Below are 27,132 nucleotides of genomic sequence, written 5' to 3'. Positions count from 1 at the left end.
GCATCGGCGGGCTGTAAAGTCCACTCAGTGGGTGGGAACATTAGCCCACAGGTCCTGGCAGCCACAGCCCCACTGGCTTAGCTACACTGGCTATCTAGCTAAAAACTCCCTCGGACACCTCTGCTGGGTGTCATGGTCACCGCTGCCCTAATGCACTGAGGTGCAGAGTGCCATAAGGAGCTGGCACAGCCCCTCTCCCTGCTCCTGGCACAGATTGCGGGCAGCCGTGGAGCAAACGGGAACGGGGAAAAGCCGACTGCAGCAATGCCCGTACTGTGCTTCCTCTGGGAAGAAATCCTGCAACTTGCAGGATTGTCACCAAAATTCACAGCCTTCTGAAATTTTATTAGATTGTACAGAAGGCAGTAAGACAGAAATTTAAAAAAATTAGTCTGAGTTCTTAGCTGCTTCTGATTGTTAGTATAAACAAACCCAAATCAGTGGAAACTTGCATAGGAGAAGGAGTTAATCCCCATGGAAGCTCTTAACAAATTCCAGTTTAGGAAATTACATTCTGCCTACTTCACGCTGCCCTCTGGCAGTTTCAGCTGCGGTTCCCTATATTCAAAGCTTAATTGCTGGTGCACCACCACCACCACCACCACCTACGAGCCAAAAGGGGAAACGGGAAGCGTTTGGGTAGTTAGCAGACTGCTCTAATTCCCTCCCTGCAACTAGCTGCTGCCTGCCACAGTGTGCTCGGGGACGACCAGGCGGGCGGTTCTCGTAGCTAAGGGTTCCCATATGGTGAGCCATAAGGGCAGTCAGCTTTGTGTTTTGGATTCAAGCCCTGGATAACTCACAGCGCAGAGCCTGCCTGTCTGCTCTTGGCTGAAAAGCAAGCGGCCAGCGGTGCAAAGGGACGGGACTACGGGCAGCCGAAGGGTTAAAGCCAAATACGAATCTGTTTGCGATTGCTTAACCTTCGGTTCTGACATTTAACAGTGCAGGTAGGTTATTATTTTTGCTAACCATACCCTACTCAGAGCAGTACTAAGCTAAATATTGAAAATAAGACAAAATTATGACTTTATTTTGGAAATGCAAAACAAACAGAAGGCGAGTGTGTTCTCTACTATCACACGTGCCACTTCATCAAGCTGAATTACACACAAACAACTACTTTAGAAGTTTTTCTTGAGGCTTGCTTGTTTGTGTTTTCAACGCTGGGAATGACCATTTAAAAATAGATTAGGAGAGATCAGAGAAAATACCTAGGCTGAAATACTGGCCTGAAGTTTTGAAAATGCCTTCATATGTCCATAAAAGTATGCAGCTTTTGCTTAAGAGACCAAAAGTCATACACTGCTGGTGCTCTTTCTCATGTTTTGCTTTTAAATAGCCATTGTTTTTTCATCTGCTGAAAGTTAAGTAGTAAAATTACTACTTTCTTACGTCTCTGAAGTTCTCCCAAGTTCCAAACTCCACTGTTGTAGGTCTAACCAAAACTAAGAGCTTGATCCTGTGCGCACTGAAGGCCGGACTCAAGCTCCCAAACTGCATTTGAGTCTGGACTGTGACCTCTGAAGGTTGTTGGGGTTGTGTTTCACAGAAGATGAGGCTGAAAAGTACACACACAAGTCTGCACTTGAAATGAAATGTGTGGCTATGTGTTTTATAAAAAAGAGACAGGTAAAAAGGAATAACCCCTCCTCAATAGGATTTCCCAAATTAAAAAAAATTCCAGACAGAGGAAAAAGGAGAAATGAGGTCGGGGATTAAATGGGGGAGTAGATTTATAGTTTTATGGCTCTATCACACAGATTTAATGGCATTTAGAGACAGGGACGATCCTGGATGTTAAGCAGAAGAGAACAAAGTACCTGCAGGGTGGAATCAAGGGATAAGAAGGCAGAGCAGAGAAAGGAGAAATCACCAGTGCCCCAGCAACGCAAGCAGCATCCCAAGTCTCAGAGGTGAGTCAACCATGAAGTCAAGAGACTCCTTCCTCCTGGTGGCATTCACCTGTGGGTAAATCCTTCTGCCTTTGGCCGGTATCAGGCACAGCATTAACAGTTTCACTTTGGGAGACAGTCACCAGAGCTATGGCCATCGACCTGCTCCAAGCAGGCACTCCTGCGCCAGCACAGTGTGATGCTCTCTCCTCTGCTCATGCCATACTACGTCTCTGGCAGCTGCCAGGCCCTGCTCAGCCCAGGCTCGGGACAGCACTGCTGGCAGCAGGGACACCTCTGTCCCCACTTTGGGGTGGCTCCTGTCCACCTGCACCACACTGGGCATGTGCTGCTGTCACGGCACCCACAGCTCTGCCTGCATTGTCTCAAAAAGCCTTGGGGAAGAGTTTCCAAGGGATTTATAAAAGCTCTAAAAAAAATGCACAAAGAGTGCGTTGCTGCAGCAACCCAACCAGACAATTTGTTGGTTATGGTGGTACCTGGGGATAAGAGCCCTGACACTGCTGGCTGGCAGGAGACCAATAATTCTTGCCTAAAAATGATACTTACTTTTATCATACCGCCTTCTCTCCCTGCAAAATGCAAACACAGCCTTTGTTTACCCCCTAACTCCTACGCGTTTGAGCATCTTTGTATTACTTGAAGAAAGAAAATAAATTTCAGCTATCTCTCCCAAAACTAAGATAGGAAAGTTTGTAATTACTTCATAATGAGGTCTGGCACTTAACAAGTACGTTATTCTTCTGTGCTAAATGGTTTAACTTGGTAATGACTGCTTTTTGCGACTCCCAAGTCACCCCAGTGGCATCAACTCTGCTTTTCATGTCTTCCATCACCATCCTCCCTGTGCAGGCAATTACAATTAGAATCATAGAATCATTTAGGTTGGAAAAAACCTTTAAAATCGAGTCCAGCTGTTAACCTAACACTGCCAAAACCACCACTGAACCATGTCCCTCAGCACCACGTCTACACGTCTTTTAAATACCTCCAGGGATGGCGAATCAACCAGTTCCCTGGGCAGCCTGTTCCAATGCTTGACAACACTTTTGATGAAGAAATTTAAACCTCCCCTGGTGTAACCTGAGGCCATTTCCTCTTGTCCTATCACTTGTTACTAGTGAGAAGAGACTGACCCCCACCTCGCTACAACCTCCTTTCAGGTAGTTGTAAAGAGTGATAAGGTCTCCCCTCAGCCTCCTTTTCTCCAGGCTAAACAACCCCAGTTCCCTCAGCTGATCCTCATAAGACACGTGTTCTGGACATATTTCAGATTAGCAGAACAAATCTTACAACAAATTTAGTAAGAACTGGCTTGAGGCTATTCCTACCTTTAAAGATACAGCATGTCATACAGTTTATCTACAGCTTTTCTGAACCTCTACAGGTCTCCATTTGGAAACTAAAATTGTTTCAGTGACAGTAAAGAAACTGAATTAAACATCACCTCATCTGCTGGAAACATTACCAAATGTTAATAGTTGACATTCAATGCAGTCAAGGACTTCTTTATTTATTCATTATAAAGAAAACTTTTTCCCACCTTGCTTTTTCTTTAATGGATAATTCTGAAATTTTTTCTACTAAAAAAATTTAAACCAGAAAATTATTCAGAGTTACTGGTATATATACGAGTTAGCTCAGAACTTCCCACCCACTCCCCAAGAAACACATCAACTTAAAAGTCAAAAGATCTAACTAAGTAAGACAAAATGAAAGGGGGGAAAGGCACAAGTGAGAAGATGCTTAAATAAATTGCTAATCTAGTGTAGATCATAATACAGGATGCTTTTCCTGATCCTTCACAAGTAGTAACACCCATGATGCTTCCTGAACCACCAGGAGATGTTCTGAGAGTGTCAAGAACATGAATTCTTACAAGCTCCAGGATGACCTTGTGAGATTGCTGTGATTATGTTATTAGTAAGCAGAGATCCACTTAGCTTCTAATAGACCCCAATATCTTTACAAGCAAAATGGACTATTTTGTGTATAAACAAGCCTGAGGAGTTTAAAAGAGGATACTGTAGCATTAGAGATTTGTCAAGGGCTCAGATAATCTGAGCCCTGTGACTAAACAAACAGATGAATAAACAAAAACAACCACACACAACATACAGCAAATAAACCACCCTTGGAAACTTCCTTGAGAGAACAGCTACTGAATTCCTTCCCTCTTACTCCCTCCTAAGCCTCACCCAGAAGGCACCTTCTCGAACAAACATGAAGTCATCTTAGCACTGCTGCATCCCAGAGGCACCATGTCTGCTCGGGTCAGGCTAATGTTGTACAAATCAGTGACCCAGCCTAGTTTAGAATGGATATAAAGTATAATGCAATTTCTTCGGAAAAATATCCTACTCTCACCTTAGGATGTATAATGTACTGGCGTGCATTGAATGGATAGGTTGGAAAAGCACCTCCTCAAACCTACAAAGAATACACAAAGTCTAGCTGCACTTGACAGAGCCCATCAGGAGCAAGACAAGACAGGGTAAGATCTCAGCAGCGGTGTGGACTCACCATTTGCCACATGCCATGGTTGATAAGCGGTCCACTGCTGGTCACGCGGCCTATTCCGTTGTATTTCAGCTGCAGCTCTAGCCGTCCCTTGCGCAAAGCCAAGACTACCCATGTGCTGTCTTGATGGCCTCCAGCAAAGAAAAGGATACCTTCAGGATCAAAGGTTCTAAAGTCGAACTCAGCCACAAGTCTGACCGCACAGGTGCCAAGAAATAAATTAGTTATGCAGAGTTCAAAAACCACAGAGTACTTTCCATACAGATAGCATCAATTCTAGCAGTTATAAAGCTCCATTAAAACACACTAGCTTTTCATGCACTCCTGAAAGACTTAAGCTGTGAAGACAGATTTTAAAATAGCGTCAAAAATAAAGAATACATTATTGGACTTCAGTAATTATCTTAGGAGCTCTGTGGTGAAGGCTGCCTTTCTCTATTACTGGTTTGGGTAATGTTTCGCCTTACAGGACTCCATAATCCAAACAAATAAGGATGATCATAGGAATAATTGTTATTGTAATGGCTTAACTCCATTGCATGCATTAAAGCTGGACAACGCATTCAACTGTAATTCTAAATTGTCCTCACCTCGTCAGTTGTTTCCTTTTGAAGCGCAGCCTGATAACAGGAGTGCCGCTGAACATCCTCCCCAGGTACAAGGATTTAATACTTTTTCCAACAGCAAAAGGCACACATGGTATTATGTTCTATAATCAAAACACATTTTTGAGTGCTTATTCTCCTCATACAGCAGAAAGAGAATCAGAGAGTGTGCATCCTCTTCTCATGTAGTTGCTACACATACAGAAGGCCTCGGCACTTTAATGTTTATACTGTCAAAATACAGTTGTTTTGATACTGAGAACATTTCCTCTTTCCTTCCCTCCTCCCTCCTATCTGCCTCCAAGGAGTGTTTTCCTGTTGCAAAATGAAATCATGTTCATGATTTACAGCATAAGGTTTTCTACAGCAACATCGTGCCTGCAACAAAAGATGTGCCAAGAACTTGCTGTTGGTTGGTTTCTGCAGAGACAGCGGTTGACACTGAAGCCCGTCCACCTCAAATGAGACCTTCACACTGTCTTACTGGGTCTAACTCGGAAAAGCTTGTGCAGCCAGAGGTAACTCACAGCCAAACAGAGGGCTGGCAGGGCTATCGCTGGCATGCTCTTTTTGGAATGGGGGCAGGAGGAGCATGAGAACAGAGACTCTGAATGAACTTCCTCCCAAAAAGGCTAACGAGACCCTTCTTTTCAGGAGAGCTACTGTTCCCAGCTCACACCGCCTTGCCCATATGATTCCCTCCTGCTGGTCACTCAGCTCAAATGGCTTTGGTCCAGAGCTTCATCAGTTATTCTTAGTTGCAATGTAAAATAAAGGTCTGTTTAGCAGTTAAGGCAACAAAGACTAACATACCTCACACGTATTCATGTCCCGGGAAAGTTTCACTCCCCCTCTGCCATCGCAATGACAGGTGTAACTCCCTGGCGAGTTGACACAGGTCTGTTCACAGAGCTTTTCTTCACATTCATTTATATCTACACAAAACCAGAAAAGAAGAGGGGAGAAAACAGCGACTGAGTTTGCTTAAACACAAATCACCTGGGGGGACACAAACGGTATCAGTGCTCTTTTGTAGCACCTTTCATTCGAGCATGCCCAAGCGCTCCGCAGCCAGTACTTATCCCATGCCACACCTCTACAGGAGGGAAGAGTTAGAATTAGCATCTGCACAAATCTGTTTTCACAGGCAGATTCCAGCTGCCCAAAGATACACAGCAAGTCAGTGGGAAGGCTGGAGGCAGAGCTCAACACCTTGTCTGCTGGTTCAGACCCCTGGGCTTTAACTTCTAGGCAAGACTTCCTCCCTTCAGGCCCCGTCGGCTGCGCCTGTGTTGACCGGCTCCTGCGCCTTCAACTCAGCTTCAACTCAGGGACTGCTTGTTTCACTGCTACCCAGCAGCTGGATCCTCAGCAGACAAGGAAAAGCTGAGTTTCTCATTCATTATTTTGTTGGGTTTTTTTTTCTTCAGCTTGTTTTCATCCGCTTCGCAGTCAAATGGAGGAAAACAAATTGTGATGGCCCACAGGGATCTCTTCAGGCAGAGATAAACAGTTAGAGCCCGGCAGGGCTGGCTGGCTGGCGTGTGATTCAAGTCATTACGTTAACTTAGACAAAAGGCAGGGAACAATGCTAGTTTTGGAATACTTTCAAAACTTACTCCGTTGAGAAAGTTTGTAGGCAGTGTAGCCAGCAGACCTGTGCATGGTTCCAATGCATATTAAGCTCCTAGTTCAGAGTAATACCACAAAACAGGTTTTGAAAGCACAACAGCTACTGCTCTGTAACTTTTCTTGTCCTACAAGAGACAGCAACACACACTGATGCTCCTGAGCTTCTACCAGATCTTGTACTTGTAATAAATTCAAGAAATCTCAGTACTCGGGCTCGTGCAGCTTGATTCAAGTCATCAAAGATGACCACAAACCGCAAACTCACTCAAAACTAGGGAAAGGGAACAGAAGTCCAGTGTGTAAGCAAGATTTAAAAAAAAAAAAAAAAAGCCTTTACTGAAGCCTGAAATTAAGCTTCTGGGGTTTTATAGCTTTAAATCATATAATAAATGCTAACATGATGTTATTTTATGAGCTTACCCTGACAAGTCTTTCTCAAGTCGTCGTACTTGTAGCCTGCATCACAAACACATTCGTATGAGCTTATTAAATTTTTACAATGAGCTTCTCCACAGATATCTGTTGATGCTGCGCATTCATCTATGTCTGCAAAACAAGCAATTAAACAACACTACTTCAGATGAGTATAATCGCTTCAGTCTTGGCACACTGGAGTGGGCTCAGGGTCAAACAATCACAGTATCACAGTATCACAGTATGCTAGGGATTGGAAGGGACCTCAAAAGATTATCTAGTCCAATCCCCCTGTCGGAGCAGGAACACCTAGATGAGGTTGCACAGGAAGGCGTCCAGGCGAGTTTTGAATGTCTCCAGAGAAGGAGACTCCACAACCTCCCTGGGCAGCCTGTTCCATCCCTCTATTAATTTTGGTACCTGAAAAAACAGTATCTTTTAGAATCTACCTTTAGGGTTAGCTATAAGAAGTGACTTCAGGCTTTCAAAAAAAGTTGTTTCTTTCTTTAAGCCATTAACCAGTATTGGAAAAAACAATGCAAAGTGAGCCAGGAGAAGAACTGTAAAACAAAATAGGTCCCACAAAACCAAAAAATCCCACCCCATTCTGGGGGCTGAAACTGGGTTAAAAAGCAGTATGATTTTTACCAAAACACAGAAGGGACATGCAGCCTGTGGAGCATCACAGATTTCCATTCTCCTTCCTCAGACAAGCAAACTACCCTTTTTCATGCATTCACAAAACTAAGATCTGAATCTGCTGATCTGTAGTGGTAAAGGGGAATTGAATCAGCCCAATTTGTCACAAAGAACAAGTGATGTCTGAGAGATGTTGTGGGGTTTCACCACGAAGGCAGGCAATGGACTGGAACTGGAGGTCCATAAAAACAAGCAAGTGTTTTTCTAACATGTTAACTAATACCCAGCAAAATCCAACAAAATCCAACAATGACAAAACATTTTCACTATACTGAGAGTTTAATAATTTATTTTGCTTTCTGGTACATGTTAAAACTACAACTACATGTTACACTTTGTGATTTTCCCACGTATGAGTGAACTAGCCTATGCTTATGTCCTACATTCAGAGTGCTCTAGTAGACAGCACTAGGGTATTACACAAATAGACATACATACGAAAACAAATCTAATTGTGAGCCCACTCACCGTCCACCTGTCCATGCCAACTGGCACCAGAGGAAAAGCATCATTCAAAGGGGAAGTTGGCTCTTCTAAGCAGCTGCTCCCATTATAAAGGGATACCATGTAATCTATATAGTCATCGCTTTAAACAGTGGAAGTGACACAGAAATAAAATCCTGGTCTTTTTCTTTTTTGCTGGCAGCATTATTATGTTGTTCAGATCAGGTATGCAAACTGTTTAAAACTATGTTGTCACATCCATCTGTAAGAGGTATACACACATACTTGCCTGGTTTTTCATGAGATGATACACATAACTTTAACAGCCACCTGTGATCATTACTGAGTCTGTGTCTCAGCACGCAGTTTCTTAACACTTTTAAAATCTCAGTTGCTTAAGTTTTGGTTATGTAAATTCATTCCGCACTTTCAATCAGATACTTCAGATCCTCACTTTCTGTTCTCAGCTGTTATGTAAAACAGTTGCCAACCTTCACTAGGGCCTTTCTACAGCTATTAATATTCAGTTGCAGCGAACTTATCCATCTGTATCTATCTGAATTCATTAGCTGCTGCACATATCCAAATTTAGAAAAATAAATTCAAACAAGAAACACACAAAAGAAAAACAAACGGCTCATATGCTACGGCACCGTGAGCCTGGAAAGAATCATAACAATGCATCTGGCCAGCCCTTCCTCCTCTCAGTGTCAGGGTATCAGGACCTATCAGCTAAACCAATTCAGCACAATCCAAGCCACAAATCCTCTGTGAATCACGCCTGTGTGATGGTATTGGAGAGTAGCATGGCGACAAGCCCAGGCATGGAGCACCCAGTACAACCCCAGCAGAGCACAGCTGACAGGAGCCAGCAGCAAGGCTCTGCTGGGATAAGGGAGTAGACCAGGGCTGCCCAGTGCCACCCAGCTCTCCGAAATACAGTCACAAGTCACTAAGCATCCACCGAAGCAAACCAGGAGGCCCAGCAAAGCTTACCTTCACATGTTTTGCTGTCTTTAAGAGCGAAACCACTGTAGCATGAGCAACGGTAGCTGCCTAGCTTGTTGAGGCAGAGCTGGTTACAGCCACCGTTCTGCACTCTGCATTCATCAATATCTGCGTCAAAAGAAAGTGTTACAGTCAGCTTTTCACCTCTGTAAATAATCTGGAGGGCGAGAGTGGGATAGGAGTTGGGAAGGAGAAAGACCAAACAAGAAACTCTATTACAGCTGCAACACAATGATTACAAAAAGTACAAATATTTTATTCAAACACTTCAAGTACATTAGCTCAAGTTCATTAAACAAAAAAAAAATCCAAACAACAAAACAACAGAGAAGGAATTCTGAGCCAGCAGTGTGCCCAGGTGGCCAAGAAGGCCAACGGCATCCTGGCTTGTACCAGGAATAGTGTGGCCAGCAGGACTAGGGAAGTGATCATCCCCCTGTACTCAGCACTGGTGAGGCCCCACCTCAAATACTGTGTTCGGTTTTGGGCCCCTCACTACAAGAAAGACATTGAGATTCTGGAGTGCATCCAGAGAAGGGCAACAAAGCTGGTGAGGGGTCTGGAGAACAAGTCTTATGAGGAGTGGCTGAGGGAACTGGGGCTGTTCAGCCTGGAGAAAAGGAGGCTGAGGGGAGACCTTATCGCTCTCTACAACCACCTGAAAGGAGGTTGTAGAGAGGTGGGGGTCAGTCTCTTCTCACTAGTTACAAGCGATAGGACAAGAGGAAATGGCCTCAGGTTACACCAGGGTGGGTTTAGGATGGATATTAGAAAAAATTTCTTCACAGAAAGGGTTGTTAAGCATTGGAACAGGCTGCCCAGGGAAGTGGTTGAATCACCGTCCCTGGAGGTATTTGAAAGACGGGTAGGTGTGGTGCTGAGGGACATGGTTTAGTGGTGGTTTTAGCAGTGTTAGGTTGATGGTTGGACTCGATGATCTTAAAGGTCCCTTCCAACCCAGACAATTCTATGATTCTACTGTAACTGAGTATCTCCTTCACAGCTCTGAGAATGCAGAAGAGTATCTTTAGCCACCGTGGAGGTGAAGTTTGTTTGCAGAAGCAAACTAATTATAACTAATGTATTTTATATCACAACCAACTTTTAAAATTATACTATGACCAGTAGGTTCAGGATGAAAGCTTTAAATAAAAGAACAATACATCCTTACCACTACAGAAGTCATGAGAACACAAAAAGTTCACAGCTATTGAGCACTGTGAGCTAAAATGGTGGTCCACTGAAGTTAGCAGCAAAAGCCTATTAAATTCAGTAGAGCCTGGATTTCACCCTCGATGTGCCCTACCTGCTCATTATGTCCTGCTTGTGTATGGGACTCTAGAGCTAGCTGATGGGTAGAACAGCATATTTCATGGCATTTTATAAGAAATAGAGGGGATATGCTTCCCACTGATCAGTTGCTGAGCTCTCAAAGCTGATTGCATACTGATCAGACAACTGTCTTAAATGCTTAAATAAGCCGCTTGTGTGTGATCCTACCATCTCCCCACAATATTTACATCAGAAGCAGAGACTGTGGATCTCCTGCTGTCTTGCTTGCCACAATTCTGGACTGGCTGAATGTGGTTTCTGGCAATTACTTAATATTGGCAGGCAGAAAAGCGGTGGCCCTGACAGGAAGCCTTGCAGGCAGAAGTGAAAAAAGAAACCGGAAAACATGAGGAGGGAAGATAACTTCACTGTTTCCTAAAGGAATACAGAAAGCCCTCTCGGGGGCTAGAACTTCTTGCACAGATAATTTTACCTGAATATTATCTTTGGAGTTGGTGAAAATACACAGTGGGATGTAAGTGGACGTGGAATAAGGTCCTACTAGCGAGGAGCCTTTATTAGACTAATTTCATCAGCTGGTGCATCATCAGAGTCAGCCCCCAACTCGCCTGCTGAAAGTCACTGTTCCCATTGCAGGGGTGCCAGAAAGGAAGATGGGCCAGCTTCTCTGGCTCTGTGGCCTGTGGTCTGTCACATCAGGGTTCATAGCAGCAGTTTGAGGCAGGTCTGCTTGAAAAGCCACTACACCTCTATTTCTGCTGCCCCTTTCAAAGGGGGGGGACAGAAGGTGGGACTTCTTAGATTGCCTTGCTAAGACCAAGCTGAGATCCGTTAAAGTCATATAAAAAACGTTGATGTGAAAGAGTTACCTGATTCACAGAAGGGTAAAAACACAAGTGGTGTGTAATCCAGGTTCAATTCTGTGATTTTTGACTTGTGCAGCACAGTACCAGTGACCATTTGAGGATACAGCAAAACCCAGTACATCTTTGTTACAGGTACAAAAGATAACAAACCCCAATTACCTTTTTCACATGTTTTTCCCTGCCAGCCAAGCTTGCATTCACAATAGAAGTCCCCCTTGAGATCTTCACATTTGACGGTCCCCTCTTTGTGACAAGGATCAGGAGAGCACTGGTTTGGCAAATCTGATTTATAGAAGGAATAAAAAAACCCAAAACAAAACAGAACAATACACTGAAGTCACTGACAACCAGGTGTTTCACTCTCATTAAAAGTCAAGAAGCTTAAACAGTAATGGGGAATCACAATCATAAATACTCACACCTGGAAAAACTGGAAGCTAATTCTTAGTGCTCACATGCCAAACAAGCTGTGCCCGGAATTTTGCAGAGCACATGCAGTGGAATTCATTTCATTGCAAAAGGGAGTGAGCTACTACCCCCATGTATGAAGGGCACATAACAACTCCAAGTAGCTCATTTTTAAGAAAGCTAATCCAACTCTCCCCAGTTTTGGAGAAAATAGAAAGCAGGCAGCAACTAAAGTACTCGAGTAAGAATGGGTACTCTCTTCAATTACTTCTGGTAGTTCAATTGAGGATCTTACCAGGGCTGATAGATTTGTTGCTAGCAAAGGCCTATATCTGAAATTTTGGTCAGAGCTGTCCAACTTAGGCTCTTCTATTACGTAGAATAAGAATAAAAAAGAAATACCGATGTGTTAACAGCATAACAATAGCAAACCACTAATCCAGTTTACAGACAGCACAACGTTCCTATGGGGCCAACTGAATTACCTGAAGACTAAGTTAGATGCACACAGTGTTCCAGTTTATCCAGAGTACCATGGAGTACTAATTTCATATTTCTTTGCATTTATCGCATTGTACAATATAAAAGTTTTCATCACTCCTTCCTCTGTAGGGTATTTAATTGAGCTTTGGACATAAGGACTGTCTAGTGAAAGTTCAAAAACTATGACAAACATGCCTGTCTACTATGCATATGTTCATAATAAAGATTCCACTGTTGCTCTGAAGAGCACTAAAAGATGCCAGAAATCAGCGGATGATTGGCAATGGCTGTCATTAAATATAGTGGGCTGAACGAAGCAGGACAAAATAGATGACGTGGAGAAAGGGGCTCTATAAAAGATCACAAAGGATCACAAATCTCCACAACTTAAAGAATTTGCATTTCAAGTTGTGATTTCCTTCACCTCTATCAAAATACAGCCAAAACATATTGGTTCCAGGCAGTGTCTCTCTTTCCTCCTCCGTAAGCAGGGCAGCTTCAGCCTCTAGCTAGGGCTATGCCATTGAGAAGATAAGCATTTATCCTGAGCCTCGGCAAGGTGTTCCATCGTGGACAAGGGAGGAGAGAGCCAGAGGGCAGGTAAGGAACGGAGTGTGACATGGCCAAAGAAATGGTGATTTTCAGTATTTCACCTCGATTCTCAGAAGCTAGTGCCTGGGAAAACTCTACAGGAAAAGCACGGATACACAGCCCTAAGAGCCTCACAGAAATAACCATCCACTCACTCCAAACAAGGCCTAATTATCTTTCTCCCTCACCACACTCCAGCTGTGCCGAGCTGGGGCAAAGCCACAGCCACGGCAGAAGCCAGGCCACAGAAAACACAGCTACACGGGCTGTCTGAATGTCCACCTGCCATAATACCTCCCGATAAATCACTGCCCAGTCGACACACCGCTGGCGGTGGAGGAGTCGGGGAAGGAGAGGCCAGGTTAAGGCAGAGATGAGCCACGACAGAGCAGCTCTGATCAGCGTGTTTCTTTTCCTAGGCAGACCAGGATTTGTATACAGTAAACAGAATGGTTTAGGTACAGTAAGCCAAGTCCGGTATTTTGAAGCAGCACAAACTAAGCCTGCCAGACATGGCAATGTTTTCCAAGTCACTTGATAAGCAAAACAAGCCAGCAGGACAATGCATGATTTATCTGGTGTATCCTCAAGCTTCTGATTCTTTCTCTCAAACGGGATTCTGACGTGCCTTGCAGAGCCAGATGGAAATAACACTGCCCGGCAGAATACCACCCTATCGCCACACACAACAAATGGCAGGAACAACCATGGACATTTCTATTGCATCAACACTGTGCTGATAGTTTGCTCCTCTTATCATGAGAGTTTGAAAATATAAGACAGCTCTACACTCTCCTGGTGGCTTCACAGCTGTGTAATTCTGCCAACTTCATGGAAAGTGCTCCTGATTTAAACCATCGCAAGACAAAATGGAACTTTTGATTCCATTCATTTACATGACAGATTTTAGTAAAGTTATTAAAAGTAAGGAAGACCATGACCTTTTTGTGTGCTTTGAGCTATGTCTGATAGCACATATATGGCTCATAAACACAGACAGAAAATAGAACTACCAGTTCCATTTTTGAAGTCGGTATGGACAAAAGACTTTACCTAAGTACACTGGCTGCTGCTTCCAGTTCATTAATCTGTAGTGTGAATTTATTTTTTGATATTCACAAAATGGTGCAAATTAAAAATACATTGGGAAAATGCCAGGCTGTGAAGATTACAACACTCACTATTAAAAAGCAGACACACATGACCTAACAAAAATCCCATTGTGTTTTTTAAGCCTACATACAACTTTTTCTCCAAAAAAATCCTGTATAGTTTTCCAGACTCTTACAGAACCAACTCCCTAATTCCTAGCTGACCTATAGTATCTCTTTTAGAAAAAGATCCAGATCTGCAGACCAAAGTGCAGGTACCTATCTACGTGTAAGGCAAGCATCTATCTGCAAAGCAATTGTCTTAAATTCTCATCGCGGTCTGTGGAGATCTAGTCAGTACAATAAATGGAGTCCACAGGGTGATTCAGTTCTCCCCAGAGCAGACGCATCTTGGTCAGTGGAATCCCGCTAGAACCACTGAGTGCAGATTAACTCCCCGCTGGCTGTCATGGGAATACTGCTCACGTAGGCACCTGTGCTGGAAACGCCTGTACCGACCTCTCTGAATGCGGAGCTGAATCCTACCTGTAACCCTGATCTAAAGACCTCATGGAACTGAGAATCCTCAAATACTCTGCTAAGCTGCCTAATCACTGCCACGGTTAAAATTTGTACCTTATTTCTAGTATAAACTAATCTAGTTAATCACCCTCCAGCCCTCAGGTTGCGCAATGTCTTTGTACGCCAGATTAAAAGAGCCTTCCACTACCTTGTTCTGAGAGGAGAAAGAGTGTTAAGAAACAAAATTTAAATGTGTCTCGCAGGCACAACCCCACAGAGCTACACAGCCTTTTGGCAGCATCTGTGAAAAATGAAGAGGCACACTGGAATTGGCCAAGCACAAAGCCTGTCATTCTTCCAAGCGCGTTTCAGACTCCTTCTCCATTACTTCTCCTGTGAATTGACAATGGCTAGCCAAAACTCAGCCATTTAAAAATATTTTAATATTTTAATATTTTAATGGGGGAAAATATTATAATTTTTTTTCCAAACCACTGCATCTACAATGGGCAAAAATCCCTAAAAACAATTATTCAGCTTTTATTTTTTCAGATTTATTTCATCACTGTCCTTCAGACTGGCATTTCTAAAACACTATTAGCTGTTTGGAACAAGCGCTTCCAGTTGATACCGCTATTTTCAGCAGGAACTGCTGCCTCTTTGCTGTGCCACACACGTGAGCAAAAGGAAGCATTCAGCCTCATGTCCCACTATGAACCAGCTGGCATATCGCAGCCGACACCAGTACCACAGGTCTGAGAGTTCCCAGTTCAGAGGACTCTAACATCTGCAAGTGATGCTGCTCCATTATATCAGGGCAGTTCTTGAGATACTGCTTATTAACCTTGGAATTCACTCTTCAAAAAAGGTTGCTGTACCGCAGTTCATAAACATGAAATCTCGACTAAATTCAGTGTTTTGCTAGCACTGATATGAACACATGACTAATCAAACTTGATCGCAGTAAGAGACTGAACCACAGGGGTAAAAATGAAAATAAATATACATACATGTGACTTTCTCCCCATTTGAACTGATCTGTCCCCAGAACATATTTAGAATATTCATGCAGCTTTATAACTTCAGCACTGCTAAGACTGAAGAAGAAACTGGAAATGTACTAGAAGAGTTCATTGAATTCTGATCTCTAGTGTTAGTGGTGAACAAATACCCCTTCCCCTTCTACACAGGTATCAGTTTGACTTCCAAATTGATTGGAATTTTTAAAGGTTGCAGAAGCTTGACACAAGCTTGGGTTTACCTTCTGGTAAATCCTATTTCTTTTCCCTTCTGCTTCTCAGATTATTCAGACCTTGGGAAACTGGTAGGAAAGAAACGCCTTGCATCATAAAATACCAAAGCACCAAAAGATGACAGCGAGGTGGCAACAGGTTATAAAAGGGAAAAGGTCTTGTTTTGCTCCTCAGATAGGACCAGTGATAGGGAGTCTCAAGCCTAGAGAATAGGAGCCCAGTACTAAAATAGCAAAAAGGGAGATGGCTGAGCTGGTTCCACTCCTTCAAGTAACATGAGAGAACATTTAACTACAATATACAAAACAAAAACGCTTACTATGAACGCATGTAAGGAAATCTGGACTTCTTGTATACGGCGACCCATATTTCTGAATACAAGCTGAAGAACAGAAAATGAAATTGTCATTATTATAATGATGGCATGGCAGCTGTTCAAAGCACGTACATGATACCTATCCTGCTGATACATTAAGCAAGGATTTGGAGGGTGGTTGCAAAATCTATGCAATATTATAATCTCCCAGATGCCTTAAAATTCTTGAGTTCATTAACATTTTTTAGCTCTGATGTACAGTAGTTATAAGCCATCTGAAGAGGATGATCACTTAACCAGATGCTACTATGATTCTAAAAGCACGTTAGTAGCTACTCAAATTTGACCTACTAAATCTCTTTTAAAAAATCTAAAAAGCACACGGAGTTTTCTCAAACTGTTGGCATTTGCGATCTTAAGTACTACATATTAAACACAAATGGAAAACAATATGATGGCATGACTATGAATGACTAGTCAATAGAATAAGCCAGTGGTTCAATCAGTAAAGGCACTTTTTAAAAAAATAGAAGTAGTTAAGAGCTAAGTTAATCAAAAAGGGAAAAAGGTAGAAGACTTCAAATTATTTATTTATGCTGCAAGCTACAGGTATAAATGCAACATCAGCATTTTAACAAGCAGAAAACACATAAAGGATCTCTGTATGCAAATCTATACACAAATAAAAAACACACCTCAAAATCACATAAGGAACGTACAGTCTAGCTTAAGAGTTAGAAATGTATGTTTACTGCAATCAGATCTCCATCACTTTCCTTAGAGGACTTCAGCTGTGACAAACTCCAGTGTCAGGCACCACATACCAGCACTGCCACAAAGTGAAAGTAAAAGCTGCAACTCACCCAAGTATTTCGGGTAAAAATATTCCTGTAGGAGGGAAAAAAAAAAGGCAAAGATTTATTGACCAATATTTGTTTCTACTGTCATACTATTTAAGAGCTGCTGTTAGTTTAGTGGTCTCGCACGGCAGTTGTTTAACAAGGTCCAAACACCAACATCAGTTTTAAACTGAAAGAGGGTAGATTTACATTAGATATTAGGAAGAAATTCTTTACTGAGAGTGTGGTGAGACACTGGAACAGGTTGCCCAGGGAAGTTGTGGATGCCCCATCCCTGGAGGTGTTCGAGGCCAGGCTGGATGGGGCTTTGAGCAACCTGGTCTAGTGGGAGGTGTCCCTGCCCACGGCAGGGGGGTTGGAACTCGATGGTCTTTAAAGGTCCCTTCCAACTTTAACCATTCTATGACTCTATGATCCTCATTTGTTTTTATTCAGAGCCAGAAGCAGCACAGTATCATACATGCATTTTGTCTTTTGAAAAGGAAAGAAACGTTAGCTCCAGTCTCAAGGTATTTTTTGATGACAGCTGATCTGGTAAGTGGCAGCGGCTGAGTGTGAAGCCACTTGCCCACTACTCAAGAGGTAAAGGTGCTGATGGTGGAATGAAGTAGGGGAAGGACGAGAAATCTAGGGACAAAACCTTAGAGGGAAAGTATAGAAACATTTAGTTACCCAGTGCCCCATGGGAGGCCCTCTGCTGATGCAGGACGCAGGCAGCACCCTAACACAATTAACAACTAAAATAAAAGGGTACCTTTTGGTCTTACAACAATGAGCACCCTACAACTTACCAGCACCCATTGCCATACCACCCACTCCATCACATCATGGAGACTGCCCACTCAAAGAAGGGAATGCTGAAAGTTTGTAAGTGAGGGGAAAATTGACTTTCATTGACCTAAATCTGGGCTGCAAAAGGCATTCCCACTCCTCTCGGGGTATACGGCCAAACGTTACTGTTCCCTAGCTTGTGTCAACAAAGTGTAGCCATAGGGAGAGAGCAGAAGTTTGCTGATGTGATGTGGATCTAATCTTGCATGTTAGAAAAATAATTCAGCCCAGTGGGGCCTCGCCAGTCGCATGATTGCTTGCACCAGCACAGAGAAACAGCTGTGCTGCATGGAAGGGTGAGGGGTTGGCCTAAGATGATCATTAAACCGCATTCTTAAAAAAAATACAAAAATTCATGGCCTGGAAAAAGCATTTCTTTCCAACTTCACTTCATACTCGATTTCATAATGTGTAAGTCACTAGTTCAAGTGCTGTTAAAATTCTAACTGGGGTGTGCAATGAGGGAAAACTTATGGATTGTATCAGTGCTTATTTTTTTGTTAAAATAAACCATTTCTCAGCTAATATGAAAACATATGCACAGTAGAATTCTCTTTCATACAACTTAAGCAATTTTCATACAACACTATCTGCATTGAGATTGCGACAGTAAATATCCTGTATTCTACAAAATTAATTTGGTCTATCTTCATGCAAGATAAGAAACTATTGTATTTTCTCCTCTTATTGCAGGTGTTTGGATAAGCTCATGTATACATACAGACATGTACTTACAACAGAGACAGGCATACACCGTGATTCAACTTGACCTGGACGGTCTAATGCAATCAATTGGTTGACAAGGTCATATAAACAAAAAGTTTTGCATTGCTGTCATCCTCCAGAAAAATCAATTGCTTCTGGCAAATATGCTCCAGTTACTGAAATGCACCATGTAAATATTCAGCCTAAATCATGAGAGCATCAATAAAGAAGTAGAAGTAGCTTATACTTACTCTAATTTTCTATTCTGACCCAAGGGTAATATGCTTGGCACCTTCTGAGGTTGAGCTTTGTGGTATCTCTTTGGGTTAACATACTGAGTGAGGAGATTAGAACTCACTACTGTCCCCTTTCTCTCTTTTTTTTTTTTTTTTTACGTTTAGTTTTGGAAAAGAGAAGTAAAAAAATACAGTCAAAATAAAACTAAATCTAAACAGTCTAAGTATTCAGATGAGTGCCCAGCTGTGCTATAACCGCAAACTGAACTTCAGCCAGCACTTGAGAAAAAGATAGCAGCTTGTGATAAAATATTCCAAACGCTTTTTCATTATTTCCCCTTTATTCAATACGTCACAAGAATGTGCAGATGTGTTTAACCACCAACAGGATAATTCAGACACTGGCAAGAACAACTTTCTCTGCACTCACAGGACAAGAAATAGGAGCTTTCATATTCATGGCTACTGGCCTCATTGCTCCAAGTCAGTGATGGCAAAGGCATAAAACTTCATTTTCTCCTTGACCTCTGCTGAATGAGTTGAGTGCTAGAAAAGTTGTATAGGGTTTACGTTTGAATGAAAGATTAAGGTAACTGGTTACTTTCATTGCACAAATAACCTTCCAAATGAAAAGCGACTGTATATTGATTCAATGCCAGTTGCAACAGCAGAAGTGCGAAACTCCAAGACGCTGAACCACCACAAGCTTAATTTCACAAGGTATTTAACAGAGGTAAGTAATTTAAACGGGAGGCTATTAATAGAAATTTAACCCTTCTTTCCCTCTCTTCCTCATTTGCTTATGTTATACAAATCTACTTGCTGATCAGCGGCACTTCTCCAGGTCTACAGGAACTGCTGATAATATCATTCGAAAATAAAGCAACATGATCGCAGGTTCTAACGTTACACATTCCTGTATGATTAACTTTTCATTTTTCTCTGTAATCAATTTTCCTTACAACAGGCTTCTGGAAATACAATGACAATGTATTTTCATTCAGTGAAAAGATTAATCAAGAATGAAGGACAAATGATCTTCCACATTGAGAAAAGGAACTTGCTTTAACTGAAAGTAGCAGTCCCTTTTCAAAAAAACACTGATGAGAAGTTTTCCCAGTTAAAAATTCAAGTTGTGCCTAAGCTGCACAAAGTGATAGCCAGACATGCATTATCACCTGTGTGTGAGCCCTCAACTCTTCAACGCCTTTTCAGTCTTCTGCACTGTAGTAATACTTTATGACCCACAGATGTCAGGAAAGATGAAAACTCTATACAGAGTTAGGTCCCTGGTAAAAGTCTGAGACTCATCTTCCCTCCACCAGAAGTCTTCAATTGTATTTTCAGGATCCACCAAAAATGCCAAAAGAAATGCTTGAGGCTTGCTAACAAGGACTAGCAAAGATTCTCTGTTACTACTTTGCTGATTTCTCAACTAGTCACCTTCAATTTCAGGCTCACCAAACACCTCACCATCCAGAAAGCCACCCAGTATTCACAAGATGAAAATGCAAGTTATTTAACTGTGACCACTGTGGTTGCAAAAGTCACCACAGAATTATAGTAAGTATTAAATTTTCAGCCTGGACTCCAGTAAAAGAAGTCAACATTTAAATGTTGTCAGCTTTTGCCCTTTGGATTTACTTTCCTAAATACTGCTGAAAATAAAAGCAAGAGCAATGGGCTTTTTAAAATAAAAAGCTATAAACAAATGCATATTGGACATAAACATCCTTTGGATAATCTGTTTGACAGACGCTGATCTCACCAAGCTTTCTAACCCATCTGTCCAGTAGTAACGTCCCAGTGCATGCAAGAGGAAGACAATACCTTGCAGAAGCACCAGCCGCCACAAGAGACCAACCTTCACAAAAGTAATTTCAGCAACGCCAACCTCTATGCCTGCTCCTACCAAGAAAACCTTAACGTGTTTACACCCCTGTTTCTGGGGACCCAACACGCTTTCTGTCTGTCTGGTTCCCACATACCAACCAGTATGACCGGGACACCAGAAGCTTCAATCATCAAGGGCCGGGCACCAGGACACCCTCTGCCTGCAGCCCTGCATGGAGCATAAGTCACACACCACGTGTCACGTGCCACCAGAAGTACAGCTCAGCAGACATCTCAGGTAAAGAGGGAGGAAGAGGAGAGACTGGGAAGTGCCTCACATCTACAAGTCTCCGACCTTTCAGTGCAGTGGAAAGTACGGCACGAGGCCAGTCCCTCCAGGCAGGTCCTGGCTTGCTTATTTCAGCTCAGTTCCAGAGACCTTTCCCTTGCTGTCCAGGAGACAGGGCTGTGCTTTAACAGAAAAGATTTAAGCCCTACAGCCCCCACCCCTTCTACACGAACACATGTACATGCTAGAAGCAAGTCTTTCGATGCATTAAACAGTTATTGGTTTCCACAACAGTAGTGCAAGGCCTAAGACCGCATGCTTTTATTTCAGCGTAGAGTGGCACCAAACATTTTTGCATGGGGTTAAGAAGTCCCTCTTCCACCTACATCCAGAGCTTATTCCTGCCCTTATAACACAACCACTATGACACCTAGTGTGGATATCTAAAATGAAAAGAGAGCATAAGTTTAAAATTGTCTTCAAAAAGCCAACCCAAACAAATCCCACCCCGCAAAAAAACTCCAGGTTGTTCTTTTTTATACTTGTTTTTTTCTTCCAAATGTTAATGGTTGCAGTGAAGTAGTTAAGAATAGTTTCTGTGGAGTCCCCTCCCCCCCCAATACCCTGCATTGAAACAACTGAGGAGAACGTAAGAATTCATGGCAGGGCTGTGGAGTCAAAGGGGCAGAAGTACCTACATCAGCTTCCCTGCCAAAGGCAACCTACAATGTGACTGGGGTCACCATCTATTTTCAACTCGATGGCCAAATGGTAATGGTAAAATCCAGAAGTTCGTGAAATTATGCTGGGTATGCATTAGTCCTGCCACATTTTTAGAGAAGATGGAAGAACACCAAATCAGAACAGGCATTAACATGAGTCACTGTATAAAAATAGCCCTTCTGAAAACATAACAATGACCCTGTCTACACCAGGAAAATGTTCTCACTGTTGTTTAAAGTAATTGGCAACACTGGAAACCTCAGCCAAAAGGGCCTGCCAACTGCTTCTGTTTGTTTTGCTGGAGGACTGGGTCAGGTAAGCCTGATCAGCACTGAATCTAATCCAAATCAAGTTTGAGCTGTAGTGGCAGCAGATAAATGTAGTTTATGTGATAGGTTTAGTAGTTTATCCTCCTTACAGAAGGACTGTTAGTGGTCCTGGGCAACTGGCCATCGATGGCCCTGCTTGAGCAGAGGGGTTGGAGGAGACGACCTCCAGAGGTGCCTGCCAACCTCCACCACTCTGTGATTCTGCGATTCTGTGACTGCAGCACTGCTAACACTGGAGGATCTCACAGGCTTGTGTTAGGAATGGTAATTTCTAAAAAGCACTTTCTTAGTTACCTAGTTACCTCTTAGAGAGCAGCAACAGCTCCCACATTATGCCCTTTTCTCATTTCCATATAATGACTCTCCCTTTTCCTCTTTCCTTCAGGACTGAACGTTTTTCTTGGGCATGGCCTAACCTCCTTGTTTATAAATGTACTTCGTGTTTCCACACTGCGGGCCTGCAAAGAAATGGCCACTACCAACCATAACTGGCTACAACTTAGGGTTTGACAGTTGTTTTAACTGTTATAACCTGAGAATGTAAACCTCATTTATGCTCAAGAGGTCTCTACCTTTTTTAAAACTCAGCTCTAGGCTTTTGATGCATAGCAAATCTCATGCTGAATGATTAGGTCTTCCTCCTATACAATGTAATTAAACAGTCCTGCAATTCAGAATTTTAAATATTTGAAAGCTATAGTTACAGAATTTTTGCTCCAACCAATGCCACGTTGCTTGCACAAGCTTTCCTGCTCATTGTGAGGAAACCTACACTCAGTCAATTAGTTGGCTTCCTATTTTGCTTTTGGGCAATCTGCATTCTCCATGCAAGGATCAAAAAGGACTTCTCTCCACCATTTGGCAAGCGAGGCTTTAGAGAAGCAAGCAGGCTGTAATACAGTCCAAAAGCAGCCTCCAAGTCTCATCTCCTACCTCCTAAGTTACAGGTGCTTAGGGTAGCTTTTAGATTTTGTGTCCCTTTGCAAAGTATCCACTTCACACTGTCCAGCTATTCTGGTGCACAAAGACTCTGACTGTCCCTTCCACCAAGTTGTTATCTTTTCAAACAAGAAGCATTCAAGAGCATGGTCTCCAGCATCACGCATTTCATAGAGACCAGGCATATCTGCAGAATCCAGAAGGCTGGAAACAAAACCCATCTACTGTCATACCTTCCCTTGCCCTCTTCTGAGGGGTAGGACTATTTCCCAACAGCTTACTGAGGTGCCACTTCAGCAAAAGATGTTGCTCTGCAATGAGGACAAACCCACCAATTATTAGAATGAACAATTACAGGAAAAAAAAAAGTATGGAAAGAGAAAAAAAAAATGTTCTGTATCTCACAGCCAAGCAAAACACAGATACTTTACATTTGTGAAGATGCAGGGGGCGCACAGGGATGATTGCTACATGTGGCCTGAGGCAGGGTTTGATTGGACAGTAACGGTGTGAAATGGATGTAACTGATGCCAAGGGCCAAATATTTCAACAAAAATCATCTGTAGAGTGATTCCAATGAACTGGTTGCATGTGCTTTTAAGTTCGTCTTGACACAATCCCATCAGGAATGCATTGAGGTTTCCTCTACTGCTTCAGGATTGAAAGGCTACTTTCCTTCCAGCTGTATTAATGTGCAGTTGGAAAAGAAGATCCCAATTTGATAACAGATCTTCACTCAGTGTTGCTTGTTTGAATCATGACTTGTTGCAATAGTTACAATATTTGTATGTGTGGTTAAACTGATGCTCACTTAGAAACTTCAGTCAAGTTAAGCAAAGCAGGATCTGACAAAACACCTAGAATAAGTAAAAGGCTGTCTCCCTTCAACATCCTATATTGTGTCATTACTCTTTAATTATTTAAGCCATATTTAAAATAGAACAGATTATATATCCCATGCAACATGATTTAAATGTTTGTGATCTCTCTTACAGGCTCAGTAGCATTCTATCCACTGAAGTGACAAAATACTGTGGGTTTCCCCTTCCTGTAATCTTATGATACAGTTTCTTAGTTTTTTGCTTACCTGCAGAGGTTGCAACTCACAGGAACAGCCACTTTAAGGCATCACTGGATTTGGCCTCAGAGAGGACAGGCAAGCGAGGAATAGGGAAGTGACATCTGAGACAACACTAGGCCTTTGTGAGAGAATCTGTTCTCATACTTCCCTGTTCATTATTTTAATAACTAAGTAACTTTTCATTTTCTGTTCCTGTCCTAAATGTTTTCTGGAATTGAACTAGGACTCCCTGTTCCAGGAGTCGGCCAAATGTGGTAGCTCTCCAGATGCACGTGATTTTGTTCAGTGCAACCATGACCCGTTCTCCTTTTACCTCTTCATTTATGCACCCTTCTGCCCTGGCAGGTGTGCGGAGTGAAGACAACACCAACACTTGTCCCCCTCCCCAGGTATCCTCCTGACTTCTCAGCTTTGCTCTTCCTCTGGGTCCCACTGTTGACACTCAAATGAACAGGAAGAAAACAATAAATAAGGAAACTTTCCCACAGACGTGCATGTGTAGAGAGCCTCTCAAACAGTAGGACATAACAAAACAGTGACAAAGGTACAGATATGGAAAGGAGACCTGCTGAAAAACTTCAGTCAGATTCTCCAAGGCTTGGTTATTCATTCACTTCTTTGACAGCATGAGCTGTGACGACCCTTTCTGCTTCTCCCCTGGCACCCGGCCTTCCCATCCTAAACCTACGCTGTCATTTGCAATCTGTTGGTGCAACCCTTGTGTCCTGGACCAGGGAAATGATCCAGCTGCAAAATGATCATTTTTTTTTTTTCTCCAGACCACTTTTCTTTAGGTCAGTTCCTTAAATCGGTGCATGCAGTTGCACAAATTGCTGTACAGGCAGTGTGAACAGAACAGGCAAGGGGGTTGCTTACTCCAGCTCGATCAGCTGAGTTCCCAAATGTGAAACCAAAGCCTGAAAAGATTGTGATGTGACTGGAGTAAAATTGCTCCCCTTTCCATTCAAATCGCCAAGGTTTTAGTCATTTAGCATTTGCTGAGTTACTTCACTGGGGACTGAAGTAAGAGATAATGAACATTTTTGCTGCTTCTTTAGTAACTGTCCTGCCCCAAAGTTCTCCCCTCTTCGTACCCCAGCTCTGTGTCCCACAGTTTCCAGAGCACTCATGCTGTCTGTAGCTCCCTTGCTATGTCCATCCTCAGTTTCTTCTAAATCTCTGATGCTGATTCCATTCTTGTTCTTCACACTTACTGGAAAGTAATTGCTTGTAATTCATTAAGTTCACTTAGAGTCTGGAGCACATGTGAACCACAGCTGCCAATTTATACAGATTCAATGTTTCTCTTACCTGATTCTCCTGCAGCTGTACTAACAAACTCTGTATTCCCAGTAGACTGCTCCTCTTTTTTTAATTTAAAAAGAAAATTAAATGACCCCTTAGCCACAACACTTTTTTTTTTTAATTTTTAATTGGCTTCACCCCCTCACATATTTATTAAGACCTATTGTATTCCTCTAAAAAACTGACTTAATAACTTTGTCTTCTTTTTCCATTATCTTCCTTCTTGACCCAAACCTGTGTAATCCCCCTGCTTCAATTTACAATTCTTAGCATCTTTTTCCACCCTATCTTCAAACAGCTCCCCCCAGTGTAATATTCACCACTTTTGTTTTCTCTTGTTCCTTCCTTCGAGTGGCACAGGAGGTTTAGCATGTAGTACTTTCATGATGTGGTGTTTCAGTATTTCCAGGTCTGCTCTGAACTTTTGGGCTAAACTCACACGAGTGGAAACAGATAAAGATCAGGTAGGTATGAGTCCAGCAGAGTTGATGGAGCTGTGTCTGCTTCCACCAACAGCAAACCCTTCTCATTAACTTTTGGTAAAGCAGCATTTAGCTAATAAGCATATGACCTGCCTTCTAAGGCAGGCAGGAGTATTTTTGTCACCCTCCTGCTACTGAACTCTATCACCACAAACAAACGCTGTGTCTATACCACCAAGTAGATAGATGCATCCTGCTCCACAGTCCCAATCTGCTTGCATTCCAAATCAGTTAGACCCACTGGAGCTTGGTACAATTCTCTCCCATCCTCTGTTTCCTTTATGAGAAACCATAGGGAGAAGGAAAAAAGGGAAAGGAGAACAACTGGTGCACACCCAGACCTCATTCCAGCAGAAATCTGGGATGCCACTGTGGCATACATCTGGGCACTCAAACTTTTCTACTTCATTCTTCTCTCCTTCAAGCCATTCCTGGACAAATGTCTAAATCTCCCCTTATTTCCTTTCTCAAAATCTATTAAGCAGGTACCACTGTGCCTGGGAATCCATCCTTCCATATACTGAGTCCAGGCAGGTTAAATCACCAGCACAGAGTTCTCTGGTAATTCTTTCCTTCTCTAAGATGAATTTTGCTCCAACAAGAAGAGATACAAAAATTTATACCAGCTATAAATCTAGCCATCCCTCCACACTCTGCCAAAATGCCATAATAAATTGGTATATTGAGAAGAATTTTCACAGCCAGTAAATAAGTTTTTTTGCCTGGCTCTAGAAAAGAATATTCTATACAGGGATAACGGCATGTCTATTCAAAGATGATATCAGTATTTTTCATGTCTAGACTACACAACATTCACTAAATTACTCAAAGAAATTTTATACTGCTTAGCTCTCCCAGTAGCTCCTCTCCTCCCTCTACATGCCTTCATACTTTTCTGATTAGTATTTGCAAATGTGTTATCTACCTTGCTATTCTTAGAAATAAGATTTAAATATTGTCTGCCAAGCACCCCTCCTAAAAGATCAGCATAAAGTTTGGATGACTCTAGTCCTTGCATGCAGCTCATCTGTGTTATCATGACCATGTCACATAATGGAACAAAGAAAGAAATAAAACCAATGAGCCAGCAACGCTACGAAACACAACCAAAATGACCATTACCACACCCTATATATTGCTTCATCTGCATTTCGGCTTCTCATTAAACCCAGCCTAGCATAAAGAATGCTGACATCGCTGGATGATTTGTTAGGATCAGTAATTTTCAAGACATGACTGCAAATAGTCCAAAAAAGCTCGGTCTGGGCTCACCGCTGCCCTTGCCATGAGTGGGAGGCTGGACTAGATGAGTGGACTAGAGATCTCCTGAGCCCCTTTCAGCCCGAGTTACTTTGTGATTCTCCACCAGTGTTTTGTGTATCTGACAAGCCATAGATTTTAACAAGAGTTTGGAGGCAAGTCCCTCACAAAGTAGAGAACTTGTCACGTGGATGCCTG

At 42.5% G+C, this 27,132-nt stretch overlaps 1 protein-coding gene across 1 annotated transcript in view; it reads right to left on the bottom strand.

Annotated features, from left to right (window-relative positions):
* Nucleotides 1–27,132, bottom strand: part of GAS6 (growth arrest specific 6) — a gene marked incomplete at its 5' end in the record, with an annotated part of 42,976 nt that overhangs the window by 10,554 nt on the left and 5,290 nt on the right. Inside the window, 8 exons of the mRNA XM_082493781.1 lie at nucleotides 4,440–4,629; nucleotides 5,027–5,145; nucleotides 5,855–5,976; nucleotides 7,094–7,219; nucleotides 9,227–9,346; nucleotides 11,557–11,679; nucleotides 16,065–16,127; nucleotides 16,925–16,949. Of these exons, the coding sequence (XP_082349907.1) occupies nucleotides 4,440–4,629; nucleotides 5,027–5,145; nucleotides 5,855–5,976; nucleotides 7,094–7,219; nucleotides 9,227–9,346; nucleotides 11,557–11,679; nucleotides 16,065–16,127; nucleotides 16,925–16,949 (888 nt within the window). The remainder of the gene's footprint in view (nucleotides 1–4,439; nucleotides 4,630–5,026; nucleotides 5,146–5,854; nucleotides 5,977–7,093; nucleotides 7,220–9,226; nucleotides 9,347–11,556; nucleotides 11,680–16,064; nucleotides 16,128–16,924; nucleotides 16,950–27,132) is intronic.

The sequence above is a fragment of the Vanellus vanellus genome, assembly GCF_965231255.1.
Source record: "Vanellus vanellus genome assembly, chromosome: 1".
Taxonomy (NCBI): domain Eukaryota; kingdom Metazoa; phylum Chordata; class Aves; order Charadriiformes; family Charadriidae; genus Vanellus; species Vanellus vanellus.
The sequence above is the reverse complement of the archived record's forward strand: the minus strand, read 5'-3'. Positions and strand labels throughout refer to the sequence as shown.